Genomic DNA, 19,190 nt, shown 5'->3' on the forward strand with positions numbered 1-19,190 from the left:
TATCAGCACTTGCCTCCTTCCCTAGCTTCCACCCCACTCTCTACCTGAAACCGCATCCTGAGACCGATAGCTCGTCTGAGCACGACCGGGGATACCGACGATCCTCGTTTCAATATGGTATCGCGGTCCGCCGAAGGAAACGAGGGGCAGCCTCGACCTCTCACCCCCTCCTCGAGGACCCCCGGAACCCCAATAAAGCCGCGATTGACCCGAACCGGAACGAGCCCGACGAAACGGGAGGAAAAACCAAAGGATGATAAAGTCTTGAAGTCGTCGGCGAAAGATGTCGCTGAGCTCAAGGACTATGTATGGATGCTTCCCCGCATGTTGAATCGGGCAGACGCTGACCTTGTGGTTGAACATAATAGCAATTGGGCGATTGCCTGGGCAAGGGAGCGTTTGGCTCTGTGTATCGCGCGTTGAACTGGAACACTGGGGAGACTGTCGCCGTGAAGCAAATTAAGCTGACGGACCTCCCAAAGAGCGAATTGCGCGTTATCATGGTGGGTTCGCCGTATGCGGTCAATGGATGTTGCTGACACGGGGTACAACAGCTGGAAATTGATCTTTTGAAAAACCTTGACGTGAGTGCTGCACCCCGGCAGAAATACACGTCGACGTACTGATGTCAATCGCAGCACCCCAACATCGTGAAGTACCACGGCTTTGTGAAGTCCGCGGAAACCCTCAACATCATTCTAGAGTATGTTTGTTGATACGGTACAAGCAGGGTATAAGAATTGACAATTTATAGATATTGCGAAAATGGCTCACTGCACTCCATTGCAAAGAACTTTGGGCGTTTCCCTGAAAACCTCGTGGGTCTCTACATGTCGCAAGTCCTCCATGGCCTGTTGTATCTGCATGAGCAGGGTGTTATTCATAGAGATATCAAAGGCGCCAATATCCTAACTACGAAGGAAGGTCTGGTCAAGCTCGCGGATTTCGGTGTCGCCAGCCGAACCACGGGTCTGAGCGAGTCAAGTGTGGTTGGAACGCCATATTGGATGGCTCCTGAAGTGATCGAACTTTCAGGCGCAACCACTGCTTCAGATATCTGGAGTCTAGGATGTACGGTCATCGAGTTGCTCGAGGGCAAACCGCCATACCACAGCATGCAGCCCATGCCAGCATTGTTTCGCATTGTGAATGATGACCATCCTCCCTTCTCACAGGGTGCTTCGCCGGTACAGTTTCTCATTGATTCTGCTGCGAACCAGGGAATACTAACATGATACAGGCCGTGAAGGATTTCTTAATGCAATGCTTCCAGAAGGACCCTAACCTTCGTGTTTCAGCCCGGAAATTGCTGAAACATCCATGGATTGTCAATGCCCGGAGGACTGAATCAGTGATTCCCAAAAAGTCCACCGAGTATGAAGAAGCTGTCAAGAGTGTCCAGGAATGGAATGAGGCTCTCAGGTCACCTGAAACTGGCACTTCAAAGAGAAAGCAGAAGCCTGAAAATACTTCTACCTCAGGCCTGCCTTCCACTAGAAACAATCCGTTGGTTGACACTTTACCATCTCCAACTTCTGTCAAGGCCACGGATCGATTCAGATCACCAACTATTCCCGGCGAAGACAATTGGGACGATGATTTTGCTTCGGCAATCTCCCCAAGTGCACTCAAATTGCCACACCTTCGACCCCATGATAACTTCGGGGGCATGCTATCATCTGAAAAACTCAAGGCTTTCGCTTCTCTAGATGGAACCATACTTAGATCCGATGACAGCTTTGATGGCTCAGACGACATTTCAGGGTTCTCAGATGACGTGCAAACAATCCGACCTTACACCTCTAAACCTTCGGTGGCAGAGCCTTCCAAGGCTCAAAATCCCCCACGGGCTCAGTCTAACGCCACTGCTCCTACTGTTCCTGCAATGCAGAACGTTCCAATACTGGCTCAGAACCCCATGCCAAGACGCGCTCGGCCATCTGCTCGTCCGGCTACCTTATTCAAGGAGAGTTCCGTGGACGATTATTCTGATCTTATCATGGCTAATGAGGATGTACTCGATCGGAAGCTAGGCGGTTACCAGGTAAGCAGAACGATACCATTTGGCATCTTTGTCGCGAGTCTAATGTTTCATAGGAATTTGATGATGATCCATCGTCTCCTATTCATGAGAACATCGGCTACAACCCCCCAGATGAACAGTTTGGCTTCTCCCAGCCACAGCTACGCAAGCAGCTCTCTGTGAAGCGCGATCGTTCAGCTATTGAGATCCAGAGGTTTGCGGAGAATGAAACGGATGAAGATTTCTCTGACATACTCGGGGCTGATCAAGCCGCCATGGACTCAACAGACAGCGACGATGGCTCAGATCAAAGTACATTAATGTTGAACTCGAAGCTGAACAGCAACGCATGGCTTGGTGACCAGGATGACGAAGATGATCCATTTGCCCAATTAGAGGAAGGATTCGATGAGGTCAACCTGGAAGAAAACATTGCACGAGATAAGTATGCTCGCCTCAGGAATCAAGTTGAAGGCCTTGTGGATTCTCTCAAGACATCTCAGGATGAGGAGGTTCTCGCAGATATCTCTGATCAGCTGTTCAATATCTTTTGTGACCTCCCGGAGACCAAGAACATTATCATCAGTGCTCACGGCATGTTACCCATTCTCGAAATCCTGGATACAACTCGGCGTCGTGACATTGTTTTCTGTCTCTTGAGAGTCGTCAACGCAATCATTTACGATGATTATGAAGTTCAGGAGAATCTCTGCTTTGTTGGAGGTATCCCTATCATCAACGAGTTCGCGTCTAAGAAGTATCCTCGCGAAATTCGACTTGAAGCTGCTGCTTTCGTTCAGCAGATGTACCAAACTTCAACTCTGACTCTTCAGATGTTCGTCAGTGCAGGAGGCTTGAACGTCCTCGTTGAGTTCTTAGAGGACGATTATGAGGACGAACGTGAGCTGGTCTTGATTGGCGTCAACGGAATTTGGAGTGTCTTTGAGTTACAGGTAAGTGCTTGGTCGAGCTCGCCCGGTACTGTTCTAGTCTAACCAGTCTTCTCAAAGGGCTCCACACCCAAGAACGATTTCTGTAGAATTCTGTCACGAAACTCTGTGCTTGATCCCTTGTCGCTTGTCTTGAGTCGTGCCCTGGATGAAGATGGAGAGCTTGCAGAGATCATTGAAGGCCGTATTGCCAACATCTTTTTCATTTTCTCGCAGGCCGAGAACCATGTCAAGGAGATGGTTGCTGAACGAACAGTCCTGCACAGTAAGTTTGGCTTTCTTGGATGTCATCTGCAATTGCTAACAGTGCCTTGCAGGAGTATTGAAAGAATTGCGAAGAATGAGCCTAGCACATCAGGTCACCATGTTGAAGTTCATCAAGAACCTGTCCATGCTCTCAACCACTCTCGATTCACTACAGAACTCTAATGCAATCGATGTTCTTACTGATATCCTCAGGTCGAACCTCAAACGCACGCACTCCCGCGAGGTGTCGAATCAAATTCTTAACACAATCTACAACATGTGCCGCCTGAACAAATCCCGACAAGAAGATGCGGCGCTCAATGGCATGGTCCCACTTCTGCAGCGAATTGTGATGGAGGAACGTCCTCTGAAAGAATTCGCTCTTCCCATCCTCTGCGATATGGCACAGTCAGGAAAGGTTGGTCGCCGCGAGCTGTGGCGTAATAAGGGCCTAGGCTTCTACATCTCTTTGCTCGAAGACCCTTATTGGCAAGTGACTGCTTTGGACGCTATTCACACATGGTATGTTATTTAGTTTTGACGTTGATGGAAATAGACGCTGACGATTCCCCAAAGGCTGCAAGAAGAAACCGCCAAGGTTGAAGAGCACCTCTTAGAAGGTATTTTTGGGGCGAAGACATTCACAGATGCAGTTGTAGAATGTTTGCAGCTCTCCAAGGCCAACGCATTCGAAAACACCCTTGAACCTCTGCAAAAGCTCCTCAGATTGAGTCCTCACGTTGCATCCACCTTTGTGCGAGCCGATCTGTTCACGAGACTGAGACAGAAGCTCCACCACAGCAAGGCTGCCGTTCGTCTGAACCTACTGCGCATTATTGCCAGCATTTGTGACTCCCACGAGGAACAAGGTGGGCTACTCGCAACCTTCGGCCTTTTAGATTCCATCCGGGACATGGAGAACGACGCTGCCATTCTTGTCCGAGATATGGCAGGTAAACTCGTCCGATCTAGTGAAGCGTTTGGTATCAAGAGAAGACCGACAACAGCTCGGCGACAAAGCACATCTACCCCTCCCCCGCTCGTCTACCCGGGCTCCTCTACCCCCTCTACCCCCTCATCAAACCGGACCGGCCAGCCAAGAGGATATCTGGATGGCCGCGAGACACCTCGACACCCACGAAACTCACTCAGTGTCTCTTCACTGGTCATGAGGCCTGGCAGTCGCGACGGAAGCAGTCCAGCCCTCGGGTCCGCCGCGAACTCGAGCAATGCGGCAGTCGCCAGGCCCAGATCGGCACGACCTCTTTCCAGCCGAATGTCCCACGTGGACATACTGCGCGAGGAAGATAGCAAGACACCGGGCTCCTTGAGCCGTCGGCCTTCCATTATTCCTCGACGCCGCCGCCCTACCATGGCCGATTCCGAATGGGCCTGAAAAGGTGGTTGATCTGAATGCAAATCCTAATGTTTGTATCATTCTACTTGCAATCTCTTTTGTCTTTGTTTCTGGTGGCTGTCCTATATGGATACCGGTGTTTTTGACAGGCGGTTGCATTGACGGATTACGGCGCTATACCTGTGTCAGGCCCCTTTGTTATTGTGGAAGCACAGGTTGCTGCACATAGAGTACAAATACTTCTCTCTTGAATACAACATAATTATGTGTCTTCATTCCCAGGGATCAAGCTCTGTAACCCTGCTGTAGAACGCTGATCAATTATCATGTCTACTCTATATATCTTGCTAGTAAGCAAGATTCTAAAGAGCATGACGTCTGTTATGGGCCGATCATATAGATCAGAATCACGTGCGACCCCGAAGCCGATTGGCGGCGAGAACCCGGAAAAATCTAAGATCATACGATGAATTGAACTTGACGCCTCATCCCTGGCCCCTTTTGCTTCTCCCTCTTTTCTTTCCTTTGGCCGTTGGTCCTGCTCCGGGATGAGCGCAGTGTGTCGCGTGCCGTGGCGGGCGTTCAAGATTGAACCCGCCACGGTGATCGGGAAAACACCCAAAGCCACATCCTCCGGGTCCCCGTTCTCTACTTCAAGTACCTTGTCACGACCGTCGGCTCGCTCCCTATACAATGTTCCACCATGCCAGGCATTTTCAGCCCCTCGCCGTGCCTTTTCCGCCAAGGCCCCTCTTCTGTCGGGCGAACGGCCGGAGTCTGGAAAAGCCACTGGATCACAGCGTAGGCTGATCAAGTGGCTGGTTGTCGCTGGTATTGTCGGTGTGGGCGCTGTCACATTTTCGGAACAGGCGGGACATGCATATGGTGCGGCGAAGCGGAGTGGTCGCGTTGTTGGCACATTGGCTGTCTGTATCAACGAGTGAGTCTAGGCATTCGGCTCTGTCGTTGGAGCTTCCTTTTTTGCGCCGTGGCTGATACTCATGATTCATAGCTACCGTGTCACCCTAAAGCAAGAAGCCTCAAGCCCCGCAGAGCACGACGCCCTCGTTCGCGCATGTCACCAACGCTGCGCCGAGCGCACCCTCCGCGTGCTCGAAAAGAACGGCTCAATCTTCATCAAGTTGGGCCAGCACCTCAGCAGCATGGGATACCTCCTCCCCATTGAATGGACCTCGACCTTCATCCCACTTCAAGACAAATGCCCCGTCTCATCCATCGAGTCGATCAACGAGTTGTTCCGCAAAGATACCGGCCAGAGCATGGACGAGCTCTTCGATTCCTTCGAGCCGATACCCACTGGCGCTGCTTCTCTGGCCCAAGTACACATTGCTACACTCAAAGGAAACGGACAGAAAGTTGCTGTCAAAGTGCAACACCCTGCGCTTGATGAGTGGGTGCCACTCGATCTCGCTCTGACCCGATTTACTTTCTCCATGCTGAAGCGCTTCTTCCCGGACTACGATTTGGAATGGCTATCCAAGGAAATGGACTTCTCGCTGCCCCAGGAACTGGATTTCCGCATGGAGGCGCAGAATGCCACCCACGCCAGCGAGTACTTCAAAAAGAACTCTGATTCACCATTGGTTATCCCCGAAGGTACACACCACCGCCCCCAAATACCAATCCCAGCAAGCTAACAAACTCTAGTGATCTGGTCCCAGAAACGCATTCTCGTCATGGAGTATATCGCCGGTCAACGCCCCGACAACCTCGCCTACCTGGATGCGAACAACATCGACCGCGACGAAGTCTCCGCAGCGCTCGCACACATCTTCAACGAAATGATCTTCGGCGAAGATGCCCCTCTCCACTGCGATCCTCACGGCGGCAACATCGCCATCCGACCCAACCACACACGCTCCCACCCGAACTTCGACATCGTCCTCTACGACCACGGTCTATACCGCAATATCGACCGAGACCTGCGCCGCAACTACGCAAAGCTCTGGCTGGCTGTTATTGATGCGGATGTTCCACGGATGCGCGAGTATGCCCACAAGGTCGCCGGCGTAACGGACGAACAATTCCCACTCTTCGCTAGTGCCATCACAGGACGGGATTTCAGCGTACTCAAGAGCAAGAGCGTGGTTTCTTCGAGGACTGCGGAGGAGAAGAAGGAAATCTCTGGCGCGTTGGGCGAAGGCATGCTGCAACAGCTGGTTGTCTTGCTTGGACAGGTCCCAAGAATCATTCTACTGATTCTCAAGACCAATGATTTGAGTGCGTACTCCCCGGTTACTATATCCATGCACAGTTGCTAACATCCCCTCTAGCACGAAGCTTGGATGAGAATCTGCATACGCGCCAGGGTCCGATGCGCTCGTTCCTGATTCTGGCGAGGTATGCTGCTCGGACTGTTTTCCGGGAGCAGATGGAGTCTATCAAGGAGTCTGGTGGAGTGTTTGTTAATTTCTTCCGCTTCTTGTGTGCCTACGCGAGCTTCCTCCGCGTTGAGGTCAAGCTTTCTGTCTATGAGACGCTACTGTCTGTCAAGACTCGCTTTGGGATCCGAAGCGCTTAGCGGCTCTCTGTTTTCGGTTTGGTTCTTTCTGATATCCCTTTTGATTTTTTTTTGGCATGGATTGTATTGGATCTGTGTATCAGCGATGGCGTTTCCCCTCCCTTTCTTCCTTCGGTCCTCTGGTGCCAAAGTGTCTTACAGGGTCGCAACCGAAAAACGACCCGAGGTGGTGTTGTACAATTACATAGATTGCAGATATGCTACATTAGACCGGCTTTTACATATGTACTACTTTTGTTTTCGGGAGATATTCTGGTTTCATTTGTTTCATTAGGAAACTAAGTATCAAGGTGCTGCTTTTCAATGGATGAGAGTATCGATCAAGGATCCCGTACCGAGCGCCGTTAGAACAGAAAAGAAAAAGAAAAAAAAAAAAGGGAAAAGGAAAAGCATCACGGAACGTGAAAAAAATATGTACAGTCAAACAAATGGCAATTTGCTTGATTTCACCTCGCCCAAAGATGTGCCCTGGGTAAGAGTGAATTGTGTTTGCCGAGTTTCCCTGGCGAACAAAACATCCTTGATCAAAAGATTGCGTATCGGAACCCAGAAGTCACAGACTTCAAACGAGTGCCGCGTCAAACGACAACAATAAAAAGAGAAAGAAAACTTAGATAGCAGCAGCGGGGGTGGATGTCTGCTCGATCTCGACCTTGACATCGGGAATGGAGCCGCCCGTCCCGGAGAGATCAGTGACACGGGTGTTGGGGTTCTTGGTGTAGTAGTTGGCGATAGCAGACTTGATAGCATCCTCAGCGAGCATGGAGCAGTGGACTGTCGATAAACAATTAGTATATTGATGATGAAATGACGTCTGTGGGGAAGAGGCGAAAAAAAGGGAAACTCACGCTTGACGGGAGGCAAACACAGCTCCTTCGCCACATCGGTGTTCTTGATCTTGCCGGCCTGGTCGAGGGTCATGCCACGGACAAGCTCGGTCAGATAGCTGGAGGAGGCGATGGCACTGCCACAGCCGAAGGTCTTGAAGACGACATCGTCGATGCGGCCGGAGTCCTTGTTCACGCGGATCTGCAGCTTCATGACATCGCCGCAGGCGGGGGCACCGACGAGTCCGGTGCCGACGTCCTGGTCGCCCTTCTGCATGGAGCCGACATTGCGGGGGTTGTTGTAGTGGTCCAGCACCTTCTCGTGGTATCCGCGGCGCTGGGGAGCAATGCTGCGGAGAGCGGGCTGGGCAGTTTGGAGGGAGGCGAGAGGGGGAGAGAGTGCTGCGAGTGGCAACGGAGCCAACGCGAGGCACGACGGTAACGAGACGCTTGAACATTATGAAGATGGTATTAAAAGGTGTATGTGTGAGAGGGATGGATCTGATAGGGAGAGAAAGTGATGAATTCATAAATAATCTGATCGAGCCTTAGATAATCCCGCTAGTCCTAATGGAGTAATTCGCTGTGCCCGGATTCGCCGGTCGTCGGAGATGACAAAGATGACGTTCTGGCCTCTCTTCACTTTCGTTCGTCAATCTTCATGGATGAAGGCCTTTGGGTTCTTTGAAAATTGGAGACCTCTTTTCTGTTCCACTCAGAATCCTAGTTGGTGATATCAGATCTCAGGGGTGGCGACCCTGCTGCACCACTCAAGTTACCCGCGGTGGACTCTTCCGGTCAACGTCTGGTTTTCCGTCTCCAGCTGCACCAATTGCTGAGCGATGATATCAAATGGTGGAGTTCACTTGAAAGGTAGTGATAGGCACTCTTTCATCTTAGTTCTTACTTCTTCTACACAATGTCCCAACGTCTAGAGTGCGTTGTATACGACAGATTAACAAAATGCCAGCTTATCTATACCTCCATTGCGTTTATACTCATCTGACTATTCCGCGGAGATCTCGGTGACGGGGCCGAAGCCTCGGCTTATTCGACCGGGATATTCATACCCCATTGAGAAGAACTGTGTCCCGACCCCTCCAACACGTGTTGTACCTACTGCATGGAATATATCCATGGGTTTCTACTCCGTACCTAAGTGTCCAGTGTCGCCCAGGTGAGAACAAGCTTTGCACGCTCAAAGCCAAGTTATCAAAAATGAGGATCAATTGCCAATGCCCGTAGCTTATACTATGCAATAACAAGTCCAATGCCAAGCTAAACAGCGTATATAAAGCAGAGCCCTACAGAGCCTCGCGAACAGCAGACTTGTACTATAAAAGAAGTAAGCAACGGATACCCAACCGAACGTGCAGAACAACATACCGGAATAATCTGCGCATTATCCATATCCCACACTCCGGAGACAACGTAGATATCTTTCTTAAGCAGCTCAAATGCCTGCTCCGCACTATCCGCAACAACCATCATCATGCTTCCCTTGAACGAGGGGTTTCGCCTTCGGCGGGGTGTGCGTTGAGCATTGCGCCTACAGGTACCAGCTATTAGCAAGACACAGCCTCCCGACCCATTCATTGTAAACTCACCACCGGCAACGACCGCACCGGATGCGACGAGAGGCTTCACGCCTTCGAGGTGGAGGCTGGGGGTCCATTAGCGATGCAGGTACACTCACCCCCGCACTGGGTGCGACTTACGGGCGAACCTCCAGGCGCTTGGCCTGCGCGCCGGGCTTGTCGGGCAGGATGCAGAGGAACTCTTTCTTGGGTGCGGTGGACATCTTGCGGGATTGGATCGGTAGGTGAGGTACGATGGTAGAGGTGAGGCGTTGTGGACGGACGAATTGCCGAACGTGGGGGAAAGCGGGGACCTTTGATAGGCGGGCGATAGGAATTGGCAACATCGGGCTGTCTGGGGTAAGTCGATAGAGTACCTTGGAAGTTGAGATATGGGGCTTACTCGTATGGAATGCGGAGGTTCCAATTGTCTACAGGCCGAGGTTTGAGGTGGGCGATATACCCGCACGGCACTCTCTGCAGCTCTACCTCATCAAACACGCGTGCAACTACAGAATCATCACGAATATTATAGTATATCCGAAGCTCAAAATTGTTCATTCGATGTGTGCGCTACAATCTACGCGAAAGAGACAAAGCAGACTAGGGCTTTTCAGAAGCAGAATCCCGGGGCCAATATCAACTGAATTTGATAAGACATGACAATAATAGTCCATATGTAGGACCCTATGTGTGCGCAAAAAAAAAAAAAAAAGAACAGATGCTCGCTCGAGTGTACATGCCGAGACATACAATCCAATCAGAAAGGGTCTCGGGCACAAAGTATATCAGAGAGGTCTGGAGAATGGACTTTATAGACCTGCAAGCATTTTCCCCCCCATAGCGCCAAGGTAACAAATACACACACGCCCTACCAGACACTGGACAAGGGAAATCATTAGGTTATCTGTCGCGAACATCCAGCGAGGAAAAAAAAGAAAAGAAAAGGTAACAAGGGAAAGGAAGTGAAAGCCGCCACGGGGCACGATGACAGGGCGGGATTGGATGGATGTTCGACGGATTCAAAGATCAACTTGAATCCCAGAGATTTCCGAAATGCGCAAAAACCTAGAATGCTTTGAGGCTTCAAAGGTTGCCAGGCTTCTCGTCTGTATCAATGTGCCAGACCACGTAGTTGGGCAGTCCGATCACCTGGTATCCAGCGCGCTTGGCCATACGAGCGAAGCCTTCTGTCTCGGCCTGGTTCTCGAACGAGTAAGCGGGGAAGTTGATGCCGGTGCGGTGGACATCGGCCTTGACAAGGATGTTAACACCGCCAATGCCGTCAAGCTCCACCTCCTCGTCTTTGTTCTTGCGCCAGTCGCCCATGCTGACGAGGTAGGTGCGGCCAGTATCGTACTCCTTGTAGCCTTCGGCTAGGACAGTGTCGGTAGGCAGAGTTGCGCGCAGGCGGCGGCCCTTATCGGACTCGATCCATGAGTTGTAGTCGACTAAGAAAAAGTCAGCATGTTGAGCAGCAGAAAGAAAAGAAAAACTCAGAAATGCGACATACAGCGACCCTCAATATCAACACCATCTCTGTAGCGGTGGAACCAGATGTCTAAAAGGGTTCAAAGTCAGTAAATTTATGGTTCAAGGCTGGAGGAAAGCGACATACTGGGCACGAGAATGTCCTTATCGTGGGCCATGAAGTCCTCGAGGATACGCTCGGGGCAGTCCACGATATCCACGTCCCGCCAGTAAACCCAAGAGTGATCCGCCTTCAGAGCGGAGTAGAGGAGATAGTTGCGAGCGCGGCCGATAGCCTTGCGGCGAGGGCCCTGAGCCTTGAACGAATGGCGCTCCTCCACACTCATCTCGGTGTCGGCACCGAAATCCTTCCGAATCACGGTGGCGCTGCGGAAGCGAACCTTCTCATCGGCGTGGTTCTGGATACGATCCAGTTCGGAGGCGAGGTTGGCAAGGGTATCGTCCTTGCAGTCACCAACAAGGAAGGCCAGATCGATCAATTCGTGCGGGTAGGTCAGCTTGTACAAGAGGTCGAAATATTTAGCCAGGTAAGGAGCGGCGTCGCGGAGAGGAGTCAAGATCAGGACACGTTCACGGTTCTGAATGGCCTGGATGGTGGATTTGATGGGGTTCAGGTCTACGTCGTCGATGGAGGTGGAGTTGACTTCGTAAGGTTCGTGGCGGTTGAAGAGGACGGGGGTTTGGGCATGCGCATTCCACTCAACCATCTCGTTGAGGGACATCTGCATGGGTGATTTGTTGGATCCATAGCAGTAGAAACTATGCGATGTCAGTAGGCGGGACGTTGAGGAAGATTCGCATCGGTCTCTCACTTTTGCATCTCGGAGGCCGACTTGCTGACGCCGCGCCACATCAGGAGGAGCAACCCAGCGAGGGCTATAGTGACCAAGAATCGAGTCCTTGTTAATAAGACCACGATTGCCCTCCATGGTGGCAGTCTGGCCTTGGCCGACTTCCAATTCACACCACCCTTTGGCAACAACATGACGGGGATACGCGTTGATTTCAGGAGTAACAGGGCAACCCGGGGTCTCTTAGATTTGCCCAGCAATTACCCCCCGACCGAACGAATGTGGCGAAGAGAGGGAGGACCGGGGCGATATGCGATATGCGAAATGGGAAATGCGAAATGAAGGGTTGATGGGGAGAGGAGTAACGGGATCGTCGGGGGAAGTGCGCTGCCTGTGCCAAGAGGAGAGCGGCTAAAATCAGCATCAGGTACATTCAACTACATTTTCCCCTTTCTCTACGCTCTTTTTTCTATGAAAAGAAAATTTCAGTGGGATTGATGGGCTACGGAATTGAATTCAGAGGCTCTTTCTCACTAATGGGCATATATCATAGTGACCTCAACGGTGTTTGGCGGAGTCCAGCCCTATCTCACTGTCCCTTATTGTTATTTATAGCCTGTCTCGTGTGATCGTCTACTTTACAGTATTCAAATACTTAACTACAAGTGTATAATATGTCCATGTGGATATACGTTCTTGTACTTTCGTGTTGAAGCCCAGCTGGGCCCCCTATTTGTACTGTGCATGCAGGGTTTGCGTGTGTTGTAGACACGTAAGAACCAAAGTACCCTGCAAATACGATTTGGGGTCTCGTATTAGAATTCTGGACTTACTCCGTACTTCTTACCCAATCAATATGAAAATCTTGCTCGGAGCTGACTGCGATTAATCCAGGGCTACTCCTTATAGTGCACATATATAAAAACCAATGAAGCACCATTGTCATTCAGCTACCTGGGCAGCTACAGCTAGTCCAAGCACAAATTTCTGGCACATTTGAAAAATTCATGGAGACACCTGTCCGTTTCAAAAGTCTCGACCGTCTCCACTGGATCGACAGGCCTTTGGTTGGCACCTGATTCGCCCATCTGCCGTCTCTCTTGTAGATCAGAGCATTCCCCGAGCACACTTTTGAGATTTCTCTGGACCGTCCACAAAGTTATACGAGGTGCTCTCACTGCACAAAGCTTAGTATAGTACTCCGTACAACGTAGTTTGTATCTTCATGGAATGTTTATAGGCTTCACGAAAACGAAACTTCCACTCTCCATAGCGCAATAATTGTACTCAATTCTTCTTACACAGTCTATATCTACTAGGGCCCAAAAAAAAAAGACATCCGATGAAGCATTGTGTACTACTCCGTACTTCTTCATCCAAATCGAACGTCCGTCTGCCTCTGAACAAAAAGCAAAAAAGTAATCTTAAAGACCATGTTGGTGTTTTAGGAAGAGCCGAACGCGGGGGTCGAACCCGCAGCCTTAAGATTAAGAGTCTTACGCTCTACCGATTGAGCTAGCCCGGCGAGAGGCTGTTGGTTGAGATTTTGAAAATAATTGTGCTATATAAAGGGAGGGGCTATTTCTGAGGCAATTGACAGATGTATACAGCGCTAATGTACCCTAAGAGTCCTTTCAGGGCAATATAATAGTCCTAATAAGCTCTGTAAATGATCCTATATCCATTTTAGCTTTGAAATGACAAATATCATTGCCTAATGGTGTTCATTGAGGCTGATGTTTCCAACCGGGTCCTGGGAGATACCATTAACAACCTCGGAAGCCTGAGTGCCGCGCTCACGCGCGGCCAAGGCGAGCAGAGTTCGTTTCTCACCCCCAGAGGTATATAGATTCATTCTGTGAAATGAATGTGGTCAAATTATCAGCCATTGAACATCCAGAGAGCCGGATATGGTGTTCAAGGATCCAACACAAATTGGTAATTTGTCGATATGAAACTAGTTGTGTTCCAGGAATTGGCACCCCCAAGACCGGTAGTTGAATTGAGATCAGATGGTGAGTCGATAGCAAAGCACAGAATAAGACAATCGGTGTAGGGTATCGACTGACTGACTACCATATGCCACCTTGGTATCTCACCAAGAATGAGCCCATTTGTTCAAATTCACAGGGTATCATATCGAGAGGTACGAAGTAGTCTTGAGGAAGACAGAAGAAACCAGTCATGAGCCTCGGAAAACACTTGAGCAGGTATGTCCACTCTAAGTATGCAGCAGGTATGGCTAAAGCAACTGTGTTACGGTATAGCCTAATCCATGCAAATGTTCCAAGGTCGAGCTTTTATCCAGAGACAGACTATGATGACAAGTCAACCACCTGGGAAATTGTCGACGAAGGATGAAGCTCAGTTGCGCTTAACCACTATTGTACCCACCTGAGCACATGGGCATGTAACCATGCATCAGCACAAGTCTCTGGTAGTCACCACTGCCCAGATGGGCGGGCTATTGCCATACAGTTGATGAAGAAGATGTCGATTCACTTTGAATGATTCATTGGGTCATAGCTATAGACATGAAGATAGAAAAAAGAGTGACAAATGAAACAAGAAAATATATCCAAAATAAATATGTCCAACACCACACCTTCTTATTCACACCGACGCCAAAAAAAAAAAAAAAAAGAAACCTCGCCGAAATTTTTCAAAACAAAAACAAGGTGACAAAGGAAATCCCAAAGCACCGAAATCAATCAACAAAGGAAATAAAATCGAGCAAAATGGGCAAATCATATTTACCCCAAACCAAAGCAATATTGTACAATGCAGGCGCTGAACGCACATAGACGGAAGGACCAAGCCGAACGAAAGAGTAAGGGACCGCTTCTGCAAGGGACTCATATAAGAGTATGGAGGAAAGAAGTCTGAACTCAAAAGAAGAAAGGGGTCGTAGTATCATCAGATCATCGATCTCCACTGCATGTTTATGGAGACGCGATGAGTGAGTGCCGACGAGGTGCCGAGGCATATGTGAAGGAGGAAGAGTGAGAAGGCGGGAAAGCAGGAGAAGGAGGACCAGTCATGGGAGGGGTGGCAGTGAGGTAAGAGCTGCCGAATGACTGTGACGTAGAGCTAGGCATGCCATCCTGGTAGACGGAAGAGGGCTCGGAAGCCATGGCGATCTCGTCACAGAAGACCCGGAGGCCAGGAAGACCGTTCTTCTTCTGACGCTTGTGCTCGGGGTAATCGACGATGGGACCGGGGCTGTTGCTCTCGGCCTTGGGGGAACGGAACATCTGCTCGTAGGACTTGAGCTGGAACTCAAGGGCGCGGTTGCGGTCCAAGAGCGTCTCGTTCTCGGCCTTTGTGGCCTTGAGTTGTTGCTGGGCAGTCTGGTTCTGCTGCTGTAGGGAGCTGACCAGCTGCTGCAGCTGCATGCAGCGGACTTGGGGCTGCAGCTTCTCTGAGAGTTGTGGTGTGACCTGCTCTTGGCGGATGAGATGCACGATGATGGCAAGCATGAAGTCAACCAGGTAGATAGCTCCTTGCACAATGTGTTCCTTGGATTGAGTAAGGCTCTTTGAGGGGTTCCAGCCTGCACGCTCGAGGAAGAAGTCGTGGATACGGCTGTCCAGTTGGCGGTGCAGGTCACTGAGGTTGCTACGGCGATTGCCCTCTGCGATGCGGTGCTTCTCGCGCTGATCGTCCTCGATAGATTGGGCGCTGCCCTTGCGCTTGCGGCCGCAGAGCTGCTGGAGTGGGGCTTTGCGGTTGAGGTTCTGCGGGGCCACAAGGGCCATGATCTCGGTCTGTGAGAGGTCGTTGGGCCAGTCTCCTGCACCAGCCTTCTGCATGGCAAAGGATTCTTGCCAGGAGCTTTCAGCCGAGTTGGCCGGTGAGGGAGGAGCGACAATGTGCTCGGCGGCGGGCCATTGTGACTTGAATTGGAAAGTGTCCTGGGGACCAGGAGTAGTGGGAACCATGGCATCCTTTGCATTGAATGGGTTGAAGGGGCCACGAGCAGGCAGAGGCAGGATTTGGGGAAGAGGGGGAAGTCGGCGCTCCTCGCCAACATCGGAAGCACTCATGCTTGCAGTAGATTTGAAAGAACTGACGACTAGGTTAGATTTGGGATGAAATAGAAAGGACTGATATGCGAGCACTCACGGAAGCGAGCAGCGGCGAGGCACGTCGTCGGTCAAGTGAGCCATCTCTTCATACATTGCTGCTGATCGTTGATGGACGGTAGGTGATATTTGCAAGGTGGGTAGGGTCGAGAATAGACTGAGGCGTGATGGGGGAATTTATGTTCTGATAGCTTCCCAGTTGCTGATGATTGTTGAATGTATGTTCAAGGGTCTTCAACGAGTCGTAAGTTGAAGCAAGATAAAACAGACAAACAATGGCGTTGTATATGCACAAACAAGGATATAGACAGAAAAGGGGGAGGTATAGACAAAGGCGAGAGAGTTGCAAAATCCACACGAGGCTGTATACAAGGAGAACAGAAAAAGCTGCGGGCTGGGATGCAAGTTTATATGTAAACGAGGGCCGTACCTTTTTAGGGAGCAGCTCTCCAGACCCAGGAGGGGGGAACGTAAACGATCCAGGGCCGATCTTCGACAGACATGAAGCGCGGAATCGGAAATGTCATACAGACAGTAGACAGTGCATTGTCGCCCCACCATCATAAGAACGGGGAAGCAAGACGGGCATCCCGGGTGGGTGCTCTGGGCCATCTGCTAGTGCCCGCTTGGGCCCGGGAAGAAGCGATGGAGAACGATGCCAAAATAAAATATTCGGTATCACACAGAGTATCTGTCACATCGTGCACGGACAGAATGACTATACAGTTCGTTCAGATGGGCGAATGGTGACTGTTCGATGAAGCCCGAGGGGAAGGTTCGGGGTGAGGATCCAGAGCCCTTGATTTGTCACCGCGCTGTTGGGTCTCTCACGATCGACACGGGGAAGATTTTAGGGGCACTTTGGGGAGGCACTTTTGGTCCTTGCATCAATAGTCATCCCAATTAATGACAGAGGAAAATCGTTGGAAATCATATTCTCCGGTTTCAAGAATGGCTACGGAGTAAGAGTATAGCAAACCCCTAAACGGGTAAGTTGAAACTAAGATTTTCTTGCATGTTCTAATGATCTATAGAGATCCTATCCCTACAATGAACATGTGGTATCACATCCCCGCTTCGATCCTTGGGTCTTGAAACGCTCATTGCTGCATAATTAAAGTCTGCATCTCGATCTCCTGCATCGATATTCAGGAGAAGATACTGTGGTTGTATACTATCATGTATCAAGGGGCGACACTAACCACCAGCCCAATCCCCCTCGAGTTGATGGCAAATTCAAACCAAACCTAAAGTAAATAGAGCCACGCAAGGATTAGGCTGTCAGCTTCAAACATGCGAGGAGGTACGGAGTAAGCGAACCTGCTCAATCTACACTGTACAGCGGGTCTACAAGCTCCAGTTGACAGCATCATTTTAGTCGTTACGAAGTAGAAAGTAATGCGATCATTGTTAATTCACTATTATCGCCTATTCAACGAATCGTTAGATACAAAGAGGTCCGACCGAAATGATCGCCCGAATAAATCCAGCAACTTGGGACAGCAATTGACCCAAGCACCAGGGTACGTTGGCTGTCAGACGGCGAATCATGGAGATCTGAATGATTTGGAATAACCAGACACACAGACGTTAAGGAAATAGACGAGTCAGAGAGATTAACTACTCGTATTAGCTTAATACAGATAATCGGGTTAATTTTCCATGAATTAGCCTAGATAAAATGGTAGCTTTCATGCTTTCTTAGCGAAGCCCTAAAAATGGCACGTTCCCCTTGTGGATATAGCCCTATGTTAGAGAGCCACTCTTGTTGCTCAAATTACTCCGTACTGTAAGTCCAGTTGATTCATAAAGACAGGGTTTGATTTGAAGTCCTTCGTCTGAGATTATCATAGAATACGGAGTTCTTCGTACATATTCTGATACTCTGCACCTATCCCTTTCCCTGACGCCGCGTGTCTGCAATAAAAACGAATGTGGGTCCTCGAATTAGAGCTGTCATATTCCACATCTCACTCGAACCAATGGAAATCCATATCTCATCGTGCTAACCCCATCGAGGAAACTAGTCCCCACGTTCTGGCGTTCGTGTTCTCGATTCCCGTCGTGATTATTGGTTTGCTTTGACAATGCCATGGGAGAGGAGAGAAGAAAAGGAAAAAGAAACAACGTAGACATTAGTCGTTCCATGCAGTCCATGCAGCCTGTCCACTTTGCATTACTATACAATGAGCCGGAACAGACATCCGTCGTCTCGAATCTCCTCTGCAGACCCCTATCTGAAACCTCGGTGCCCTGTTTTTTCTTCTGATCTTACAGATCCCCACCGATGGCTCTCATTGAGTTCCGCGTCTGCGCCTAAGAACCATCTGCAGACGGCATGCACCAGGCTGCAGTAACTCGAGGGAGAGGAGCCACGAACCATTGCTGGCTCAAACTTTGAGATTGTTCCGATAGTTCCCCGGACCCATCTGGGCCCAATGATCTTCCCATTTATCTTTTTTCTTGCCTCCTTGCGTACCATTTTGAGTGACGTGCATCTAGGGTCCCTTCTCCAGATCCCCAGAAAGGTAATTCCATGAATATTAGCTTTCTGAGATCAGAGATCGCGATCCATACGGAGTACGGGATTCTGGGTTTGAACTCACTTCGTGGGCCAAGTTATGTGCCTGTGTGCGTGTTTGTGCGTCACGACCATATGCATCTAATACCGTTCACACTGAAGATCGATCGTACATCGCATTCGGATGTGCTCCAAACTCTGTCTTCGGATCCTCTCTTGGTGGCTTGATGACCCAGGTGGCTAAATTAACTCTTAAAATTGTTATTCACATCACACAGCGTTCACCATGGTGAAAAGCCTCGTCCCGTGCGGCTCTCAGGTGCAAGGAACCCAGCCACCTCGTCAGTCTGTGCCAATTATAGTCTACCTCTTCATTATCCTCTGCGTCCACGATGACAATCAAACTCAAGGACAGCCCCAGGGCCAATGAGATGGCCGGTAGCCCTCCTCGCGCCAGTTTATTCCCAATAGTTGGACTTAGTTGACTCAGCCGCTCCCGTGCCGTCCCTGACCTGTCAAGTTTCAACTGTCAACCTGGATGAGACAGTGGGGCTGTGTAACGGCATTTTCTATTTGCACGTACAAGAATATAATGATGAAGATATCAGTCAGTTGGTAGCCTCTTTTCTTGGTGATTTGAGATACCAGGCATGTCGAATTGTAAGGATGGTGGGACTCCAGCACGATTATTGTCTAAAGGTCTAGATCCACGCCAAAAGTACAGGTTCATGTACAATGCGAGATCATCTTCCCTGCTGAGATAGCAACAAGGATCTGGGA

General features: G+C 50.0%; 7 protein-coding genes across 7 annotated transcripts; 3 read left to right on the forward strand and 4 right to left on the reverse strand.

Annotated features, from left to right (window-relative positions):
• Window positions 1-114: 114 nt before the first annotated feature.
• On the forward strand, window positions 115-4,615 carry N7506_009078 (serine/threonine-protein kinase; the record flags this gene model as incomplete). The annotated part of the gene is made up of 10 exons (XM_056958371.1): window positions 115-306; window positions 369-503; window positions 555-584; window positions 639-703; window positions 755-1,187; window positions 1,241-2,044; window positions 2,098-2,976; window positions 3,034-3,238; window positions 3,291-3,741; window positions 3,796-4,615. 10 exons carry the CDS (start codon window positions 115-117, stop codon window positions 4,613-4,615), a joined length of 4,014 nt encoding a protein of 1,337 aa, XP_056807761.1.
• A 509-nt stretch (window positions 4,616-5,124) lies between these two features.
• Window positions 5,125-7,118, forward strand: N7506_009079 (ABC1 kinase family protein; the record flags this gene model as incomplete). The annotated part of the gene is made up of 4 exons (XM_056958372.1): window positions 5,125-5,516; window positions 5,589-6,193; window positions 6,245-6,817; window positions 6,871-7,118. 4 exons carry the CDS (start codon window positions 5,125-5,127, stop codon window positions 7,116-7,118), a joined length of 1,818 nt encoding a protein of 605 aa, XP_056807762.1.
• Window positions 7,119-7,728: 610 nt separating this feature from the next.
• N7506_009080 (iron-sulfur cluster assembly scaffold protein) lies at window positions 7,729-8,403 on the reverse strand (the record flags this gene model as incomplete). Its single annotated transcript, XM_056958373.1, has 3 exons — window positions 7,729-7,892; window positions 7,967-8,347; window positions 8,394-8,403. The coding sequence occupies 3 exons, from the start codon at window positions 8,401-8,403 to the stop codon at window positions 7,729-7,731; spliced, it is 555 nt and encodes a 184-aa protein (XP_056807763.1).
• An 846-nt stretch (window positions 8,404-9,249) lies between these two features.
• On the reverse strand, window positions 9,250-9,746 carry N7506_009081 (uncharacterized protein; the record flags this gene model as incomplete). The annotated part of the gene is made up of 3 exons (XM_056958374.1): window positions 9,250-9,279; window positions 9,332-9,608; window positions 9,664-9,746. The coding sequence occupies 3 exons, from the start codon at window positions 9,744-9,746 to the stop codon at window positions 9,250-9,252; spliced, it is 390 nt and encodes a 129-aa protein (XP_056807764.1).
• An 862-nt stretch (window positions 9,747-10,608) lies between these two features.
• N7506_009082 (ANP1/MMN9/VAN1 family protein) lies at window positions 10,609-11,998 on the reverse strand (the record flags this gene model as incomplete). The annotated part of the gene is made up of 4 exons (XM_056958375.1): window positions 10,609-10,973; window positions 11,036-11,083; window positions 11,141-11,772; window positions 11,826-11,998. 4 exons carry the CDS (start codon window positions 11,996-11,998, stop codon window positions 10,609-10,611), a joined length of 1,218 nt encoding a protein of 405 aa, XP_056807765.1.
• Window positions 11,999-13,755: 1,757 nt separating this feature from the next.
• On the forward strand, window positions 13,756-14,165 carry N7506_009083 (uncharacterized protein; the record flags this gene model as incomplete). Its single annotated transcript, XM_056958376.1, has 3 exons — window positions 13,756-13,819; window positions 13,935-14,014; window positions 14,115-14,165. The coding sequence occupies 3 exons, from the start codon at window positions 13,756-13,758 to the stop codon at window positions 14,163-14,165; spliced, it is 195 nt and encodes a 64-aa protein (XP_056807766.1).
• Window positions 14,166-14,746: 581 nt separating this feature from the next.
• On the reverse strand, window positions 14,747-15,985 carry N7506_009084 (putative HLH DNA binding domain protein; the record flags this gene model as incomplete). The annotated part of the gene is made up of 2 exons (XM_056958377.1): window positions 14,747-15,872; window positions 15,930-15,985. 2 exons carry the CDS (start codon window positions 15,983-15,985, stop codon window positions 14,747-14,749), a joined length of 1,182 nt encoding a protein of 393 aa, XP_056807767.1.
• Between the last annotated feature and the right edge of the window lie 3,205 nt (window positions 15,986-19,190).

The sequence above is a fragment of the Penicillium brevicompactum genome (assembly GCF_028827555.1).
Source record: "Penicillium brevicompactum strain IBT 35665 chromosome Unknown utg000006l_segment0_segment0, whole genome shotgun sequence".
Classification (NCBI taxonomy): domain Eukaryota; kingdom Fungi; phylum Ascomycota; class Eurotiomycetes; order Eurotiales; family Aspergillaceae; genus Penicillium; species Penicillium brevicompactum.